This window comes from Pterocles gutturalis, unplaced genomic scaffold (assembly GCF_000699245.1).
Source record: "Pterocles gutturalis isolate BGI_N339 unplaced genomic scaffold, ASM69924v1 scaffold7236, whole genome shotgun sequence".
Classification (NCBI taxonomy): Eukaryota; Metazoa; Chordata; class Aves; order Pterocliformes; family Pteroclidae; genus Pterocles; species Pterocles gutturalis.
The window spans coordinates 1-8,780 of NW_010102904.1; the positions used below are offsets into that span (position 1 = coordinate 1).

At 35.8% G+C, this 8,780-nt stretch overlaps 1 protein-coding gene across 1 annotated transcript; it reads left to right on the top strand.

Annotated features, from left to right (window-relative positions):
* Window positions 1–4: 4 nt before the first annotated feature.
* LOC104471213 (zinc finger B-box domain-containing protein 1-like) lies at window positions 5–7,710 on the top strand (the record flags this gene model as incomplete). The annotated part of the gene is given in 10 exon segments (XM_010086471.1): window positions 5–125; window positions 362–465; window positions 809–915; window positions 1,734–1,933; window positions 2,004–2,188; window positions 3,019–3,178; window positions 3,714–3,869; window positions 4,803–5,039; window positions 6,609–6,744; window positions 7,635–7,710. Coding segments are annotated over 10 exon segments (1,482 nt in total), but the record flags the coding sequence as incomplete, so codon positions are not given.
* Window positions 7,711–8,780: the final 1,070 nt, after the last annotated feature.

Consider the following 8,780-nt stretch of genomic DNA (forward strand, 5'->3'; position numbering starts at 1 on the left):
TAGAACTCCTGTTGATCAAATTTCTGGTAATTGCGTTAAAGATTTAAGGCCTGTACAAACCCTGAGTCACGTTGTGACTGGAGAAGGGGGAGAAGATGATGATGATGATGTAGATGATTTAACAGGTATAATAGATTTCTGTTTATTGACTCTAACTATTAAATACTTTTTCTTGGGATTTTTGACTTTTTCTTTGGATGATTGCTGACCAGTTACATACTTAAGCAGTTTCTGCTTAAGGAAAGTAACACTAATGAAAGGAGAAATTTATGGTATGTCATAATAAATAAAAAATTTGCATTTGTATAAGTGAATCTTGAGCAGGAAAAATGAAATGCATCAAATTAACTATATTTTGTAGTTGAAGAGGTGAAGAGATATTGGACATCTGTTTTTAGAGAGGAAGTACCCAACACTGTTTCTGAAAGTGCGGAGCCCTCTTTGAGAATTGAGTTCCTTGATGGTGTAAGTGTGTAATAAAGGACATGATGAATCTTCACAGTGATCTGAAGTGATTTGTTTAAATGTTAATCTGTTAAATATTTAAAATAGCAACTATTAAATATTTTCTAAGGAAAAAATAATATTGGTGCGTTGTTTATCTTTTCCATACAAATCTAGAAAATCTATCTTTCCAAAGTTTCCCTGTAATTTTTTCCTGTTGTGTCCAGGGACTCTTACTGTATAGAAATTTTACAAAAATAAAATCTACAGGTTTTTAATCACTTGAGTGGTTTTTTTTTGAATGTTAATCTGTTGCCGAGTATGAGTTGGTTCGGGTTTTTTTGTTTGTTTGTTTTTTAATTAGTCATATGGCAAGGACTTGGAAGAATCATCTGACTTTTTGGTAATGGAAGCTGGTACTATGGGAATGAATAAGCAAGGAGAAACCGAACCACGAAAGCAGTGTGGAAGGTATCGGAAACACGGAGATTATTTGGTAGAGAAAAAGGAATAATCTGTCTTCTGATGTAGTTACATTCTGAAGAAACAGATGCTTTTGTTTGCAGACAGTCATACTTCATATGAAAGGGGAGAATCCTTTGATGGTAGATTGTGTATCTTAACCATGCCTTAAAACAATTTACATCTTCTCATCCTTGGCACACGACATAGTCTGTGCCAGGGTCGTGACACTTAGTTGCTACTTTCCCTTCCTTTACAGTTCTTCCAAGATCCTGTCTGTGATTGCTGGTTTTTGTCCTTCATACTTTTCATTTGAATGACCTAATTATTTAATTACTAGTTTGTAAGACAATCCAAGAACAGTTTGGCAGTTGACAGGCATACAACACATTTACCATTAAAGTTTGTGGATAGTAAGTTTGTGTCTTTGGCTTTGTCAGTGAGCCACCAAGGTATATTACTTACATGTAGCTGGAGAGACATCACTTTGAAATCTCTTTGTTTAATCATACCGATGTTAAATCATGTAAGATATGTTTCTTCATATGTGTGTGTCTTGAGTTACAGGTAGAATTTCTCTTTTGTGTGCTCTTATCTCTGTAGGAGCTGGGACTAGCATACAGACAAGTATGTAATTTATACGTGTTGTGTACTTTTAAGATACTATCACTCAACTAATCTTGTAACTCCAGACAAAACTAAGAGTCCTAATAATTAATGGTACATGTGCAATTTTTCTGATCTCCCAAAATTTATTTATGATTAGATGTGATTTGTTTTTGTTATATTGTATTCTTCTGATCTTTCCTCCTTCCTCTGTTTTGAAGTGGTTCAGCAGTTGCAGATCAGAACAAGACAGTACCAGACCTTTTGCCAAGAGAAACTGTAGGCACGGTGAGAAAGTCATCTTGTAATTTAAGTTCCACAGCTGACACTCAGTATTTTTTCCCTTTTCCTCTTGACAGAAATCCTGTTCTTCTAAATAAATTTCTCAAGGTAAAATTTGAGTGGTGTTTGTGCAATATACGTAAGTGTATACAGTTTTATCATTCATATAGGATGTGGTGGTCAAATATGATGGTTGTCTGAAAAAATAGTTAAACTAAAGACTACAAGAAGCTCCTGTAAACTATCTGAGAAGATTTCTAACCCCGCTGAACTAATGAGCAACAAATATCTCCTTGAGGCACAGCTGCAGGAAACCAATAAATAGTCACAAGAACTGGACAGTGTCTGCAATAGCCAGAGTTTGGTTTTGCCTGTAATTACAAAGTCTTCAGTAGTAAAATATTTCATCTTTGATTGCTAAATAGATAAACTGTGTTGCTTAATCTACTTCCCCAGTTTATCATGAGGCGACGTACCATGTTGCTGAATCAGTTGAGAGATGGCAGTAGTTGTATGGTTGCCATGAAATATTCTACCAGTTTTCCCCATTCTCCTCCAGAATCCCTCCCCAAGCAATCAAGAGTATAGTCTTAATCAGAGGATTGTCACTGCCTATCCTGTTTCATCTGTCGGGAGTGAAGTCCTCTGTACTTTCCAGTTTGTATTATCAGTCTTCTTTTGATGTTCAAAAAAAAAAAAAAAGCAAAAGAAATAACAGATTAGTCTCAGACAAAAAAAAATAAAGATGTGTTGAGGGAGAAGGCAGCTCTTCCCATGTTTGTATCAAGGTTATTTCACCTCTCGGTTGAATGCAAAAAAATTGCAGTTACTCTTATCTAACCTAATTATTCAAGTGTTCTTTTGCTGAATATCAAATAGAAAGCAAAAAATCATGGAAGGGGTTGGGACATTAGATTTGGAGTAATTGATAAGCAGTATTACTTTAGTTGATGTACACAGAGATAAGTGAAAACAAAAACTGCTTGTCATGTCTTCATTCAATCAGTGGGAGAATAGACTCAGACTCTCACAACGTTAGCAATGGAAGTTTATAGGATTTTAAAGCATGTGTTATGCAAAACCATCATCCTTATGAACGTCTGTTACACCAGACTATTGGAATCATTCCAAGTTTTATGGAATAAGCATTTTATTAATATAAACTTGCAAGGGCAAGTTTCCTGTTTCTTTTCTTGTGTCTGACATCTTTGTGTTTTATTCAAGTTACCGGATGTAGCCAAAAGACAGAAATATGTTTCAATGCAGTATTGGGGACTTGAAGGTTTCTTTGTTGTTGGTGCAAACCCTAAACAAGTGATACTTGAAGCACGTTCTTCACTGCGTGCTGACTCTAGCCCTGTGGACAGCAGTATCTTGTTTCCAGGTAATGACCTATAAATAAAATCCTCAAACAATATATGTATTTATCACTGTTGCTGTAAGACATCCTTCTCTTCATGTAACTTGGAACAAACTTGCTTTTAGAAATCATGGCAGGGTAACAGTCATGCCAACACACAATGACTGGTGCTGTGGAAGGATAAAATAGACTACTACCTTGAGGTAAATTACACCAATGTAGTGCCTTAGATTTATATGCTTTTTTATATCCCCTGAGAATTTGGTTCCAGTAGGAATTTCTACTTTTCTTTGTGCATAGTATACATCACAAAAGATGCTTCTAATGGTGCATATGAAACAACATGTAAAATGATTGAACATGAATATTAATTCTGTCAAGTATATCACTTGAATTTAAGCTTGTTAGTGTGTTATATATGTTTTTTTTCTTTATGTGTAGAAAATTTGTTGTATAACTTCTTTAAATCACACACATTAAATGCAGAAAATATAGTAACAGTAAATGCATAGAAACACAAAACCTGCCAATAATTTCCTCTAATACTTTTTAATTTCAGGAGATGGAAAGTGGGTTACTGAAAGGAGCTTAAGTGAATATGCTGATGACTCTCTAGTTCAAGGTGTCTTAGAAAGTTGGTTGAGTAGACCTTCGGGTGGTTTGGAGACTCAAAATAGAATTTCTCCCCTGATGGGAGGATATCAACAGTTTTGAGGTACTACGTTAACAGGTTAATTTTTCTTATGTAAAAAGTAGAAGTGCTGATTCTGTTTAATTTAGGTGATTTTTGTATCTTCATCTATGTATTTGTGTTTTAGGTATAATGGCTTGTATACGTGGTATTGTTTCCATAGGAGTGGGCTTCTGAGTTAAAAATTATTTCTTTCCAGCTGTCACTAATGATTCTTTTTATTGTACTTCATTTCTACTCCTGCTTCTACCCTGGTACTCCCCTCTTAGCTTGCCTATTTAGATAATAAACTGTCTAGAACAAGGTTATGGATTACTGTGTGTTTTGCAGCATCTAGTGCAATATGGTTTTAATCTAATGAAAGATTTTTTTCATGCTACTGAAATAAGTCTTATTCCATGAACTATAAGAAACAAAGAAACCAGTAATGCATAACTGCATCTGCCCATTTGGTTACTTTTCTCAATTTCAGCAGTCTTCATCTCAAGGCATGTAGCTTATATTATTTCTTTCATCTTAAGCAACTGGTTTGGCATTTTAATTTTAAAAACACTATATGCAGAAATTGAAACTGTCAATTTTGAATCCTAGAAAAATATTTGAAAGTGTCTATATTTTATTCATGTTGCCTTAAATTAAAAAAAGACAGAACCAAAGTTTTAAGCTTTCTACATGCATCCTCACTCTCTCCCTTTCCCCAAAATTTGTGCCATTGTGCAGCGTATTTAAAACAAATATTTTTTTTCTGAAAGATACCCCTGAAGTATGAGATGCTGCTTCCCAATATAGTTGTAAACTTTTTATTAACATATATTAATTCACTCTTAGTAAAACTAATAATCTGTTTAGATCAGTTCATAGTTTTAACTACAGTTAATGTCACTAATGAGCTGAGCTAAAATTCTAGTGTGTGAAATCTTGAATTAATGGAAAAGGTCACAACTTCTAATATTTCAGGGAATGTTTCTAGAAGACCTTGGTCAACAAATATGCTGCACTTTAAACTGACTGAAAATTGTTCAACAAACACACAGCCAAGACCAAAGACTTCACCTGTGCGTGTGTTTAGACTTGATACTGAGGTATCAAAACACAAGTGCCCTGATGTAACTGAACAAGATGAGTATCTTTGGGAATATATTGCAGATCAAGAAGCCCTACTTAGTCTGGAAAAAGAATTACAAAGTTACACAGGTAAGTGTCAATACTACTTATTTTCCATCCGTCCCCCAATCTTCCCCCCCCACTCCACCCTCTAACCCCCCCCCCCCCCCCCCCCCCCCCCCCCCTTACTTCCAAGTAATGTAACAAAAACCAGTAGCTATTTCATTTGCCTTCTCAGACCTAACTTATTTTGATGCAAAAATGTACTAAACCATTTGATGATGGAAGACTCTCTTGTGGTTGAACAGTGATTTATTTCTATTTGATCATACTTTAACCTACTCTTAACTTAGTAGAAGCAAACTGTTTCACCCAACTTTCTTAATTTTTTTATCCCTTGTGTTTTTGCGAAAATCTGCAGGATATGCTGGGTATTATATCAGATCATAAATTTCTTTTAAATAGGTATCCTTTTCTTGGATATTTAATAATGAACAGCCCAGGTGTTGTTTACAACTAGATGTGATTTGGTGCAAGGATAGCAAGAAGGGGAAGAGATGGCCAGGAAATTTTATGAATCTATCTTGACAAGAACTGTCACTAACAAGGCGCGACACATACTGTTACCTCTCATTTTGGGTTTGAGTCAACCCCCTTTCCTCTGTCTTTTTTAAAACCATCTCCTTGTTTTTCAAGTGTGGCGGAATGGGCAGGCAGACAAGGTCAGTTGGTTATGGTTGAACAGAATGAGTAAGTTCTGTTTTTTTTCTTTGAATACAGGAAAAAAAAATGATTTGAGTGCTTCTGTTCCATCCCAGTGAGGAGATGGGTCAAGTGCCCAAGGCATTTTGTGCGATAAGCAGCCTTGATGGGCTGCATCTCTTAGGCTGCAACATGGTCCCTCCTTTCTTAGTTGCTATTGGGTCTGCTTTTGTATTGGCAGGTCCTAGCTGTGATGCATCTTCAGTAAACAAAAGTAGTCTGAATTCCAGAGTGTTCTATCTTTTAAAAAAGTTTTTACCTTGGGTTTTGCTGTATTGTTTCACACAGCTTTTCTGAGGTTTCCGAATGCCACATCAGGACAGCTGTCCTTCCTTTTTTGATGTGTACTCATCAGAACCCATGTGTTTTTGGAAACATTTCTCCTGCTTATGATTGAGGAATGAACATCCATGCTGAATAAGCTCAGAGAACAATAGGGGGGGACAGTTATTCTTGAACTGTCCCATTCTTCTTGTATAAGAAGCATAGACTGTGATGCTAGTTGATCATCTTTTTATGTTGATGGATGTGAGATATATCCTGTTACTCTATTTTAAATATGTACTACCGTTAGTCAGCTACCTGAGTTCTATATTTGCTACTGTATTTTGAGGACACATAGGTATTAGTGGGCCCTATATATAAGGTTTCATATTGTACTGGCATAAACACCTTAGAAGCAAACCCTCTCCGTTACTTCTTATCATACAAGAACCATATAATAAAAAGTCATAATTTATTTGAAGGCTTATAGTAACATCTTTGATTAGCTAAAGTTGATTTGAAACTTTTAATGGCAAGTTTCTGTTGATACTGTGAAATTCTTTAAAACTGGCAGTGTAGATAGTGCATTTTTTTTGTTTATATTTGTTCCTAAAGTGATGTAAAATATTTCAGGTCCTGAAAAATGTTACAGCTTAACTTCTGTAGATGTAAGCTCCGCCAGCAGACACTCAGTGAAGATATATAGAAATAGTACAGGTTTCCATAAAAACCTGGAGCTAAAAGACCACAGCAGAGTTGATACTCACAAGTAAGTTAAAATTCCCAAGTATGTTTTTATGATATTGTCAAATGCTCAATATGCCAAACATCTTGCCGGAACCAGAGTAAAAACAGTCTTGACTTTCTGATTGTCCTTTACATGCTGATTACAAATGTCAGCATGACCTTTTTTCTATCTTGGTGTTCTAAGCCAGTACTCTCAGGCAGCTCAAATTAAGTGATATATTTTGTTGTTGAGTCTCCAAACTATAAATTTTGGATTGTTTTTTAAAATGTGTTAGCTTTTGTTTATATACAGCACTGAGATTTATAAAGTACGTCTGTTACAAACATCTAAGTTCTGTGGTTTTAAGGTACCTTTTAAAAAGAGCAGGTGAGCCAGTAACATTTAACTCGCCATAGTCTGTGATATACCTGTTATGTTGCCTTGGAGACCAAGGAGATGACTGGAAACAAAACTTCCCCAAAGTTCCGTCTGTCAGTGGTTTCCTACTGTGATCTCGTAATTAGTAAGGGTCAGTGAGAGGAGACATCGTGAGGTTAACCACGTGCTATATGAATAGAACTGGGTCAGAGGTTTGTGGTTATTTTTGCAAATAATATTTGCAAATAGTGCAGATAGTATAAATGAGACCCCCTTTCCTAGCTTACCTGTTTTAGGATGTGGCATTTCTCTATTAAGGCACAATAGTGACAATGTTTTTCACTTCCTACTTGTTTAAGAGGTGAAAATGTATGTGACAAAAACTGAGGGGCAAAAATGTATATAGTAGCTTGTAATGTATGTATACTTGTAAAATATACAGCAAAAGCTATTTTCATAGTTCTACACATGTAGACATAACTGACTAAGGCTTAAAGCAGAGTTGCTTGAGGAATTTGAGGTGCTGAAAATCACTGTGGTATGTTTCTTTTAAGGGGCTGGGATGAAAGCCAAACGGATGATGAGGAGGAAATTTTGGAGGATAAGCAACAGGTTCTTGCATTACAGTGAGCATACAAAGAACTTAATGCAGTTTCTGTCTTTGTGTATCATACAAAGCCAAGAAGCAGATGAAGAAGTGTCTTGAGTGCTGCTCAAGATACTGTTTATTAAGAATTATTTTGTAAAACTGTCAATAAAGATTCTTCAAAATTCCTTGATTTTGGATTTTTTGTTAGTATGAAGTAGTAATGGAATAAAATAAAACTGGTCTCATGCTATTGTATTTTAGGATTTTTTTTTATACTTTATTTTTTGTTCAATATATAGGGTTCCTTAACTGCAGATTGAATTATGTGTCCAAATGCAGTTTTACATTACCATGCTGAGAGGTGGTGTGCAAGAGGGTATTAATGGAGCGTTCCTAAACTGGGAGTCTCAATGGGGCCAAGTTTAGATGGTGAGATGCATAGTAAAACTGTAATAGGTCTAGTATACTTTACTCCTTATTGTATTTTACCACTAAGGGACTTTCACCGTGCAGAGTAGAAGTTAACTGTTTTGCATAGTATATTTTACATCTCCTGCCACACTCCGTTCTTAATTTCAGCAGGCAGCATGTACTAGCACTAAACTCCACTCTCTCAACTCAGCCTGTTCTTAATTTCAGCAGGCAGCGTGTACCAGCACTAAACTCCACTCTCTCAACTCAGCATCGGTGGAATGTCAGTTCTCTTTCTGCATTGTTCCAATGTGCCAGTTCAGAGCTGTTAATTTCACCAAATCATTTTAATTTATCTGTCTGATCATGACAAGACCAGAATTGTAGTTTTGAGCTTGCTGCACCCGTGTGGTATAAAAAGGTTTCTTCTTCCTCTTCTTCCCAGTTAATGCAAGGTTAAATGCAATTAATACAACTTCAGTACAAGCTGACTTTGCTGTTAGATACTGACATGGTACATAACGTAAAGAAGTTTTGGTGGCTTTCTGCACTGTTTTTTGAGGAGATGCTTAATTTGTACCTGGTAGTGAGTAGTTTTCTGTGGAGGTGGCAGGAAGTGATACTTTTGAAATGATCCAGCTGGTGTCTTTTGGTAACATCTTTAGGATTCTCGGACATAACAACATGCTTTCTTAAAGTA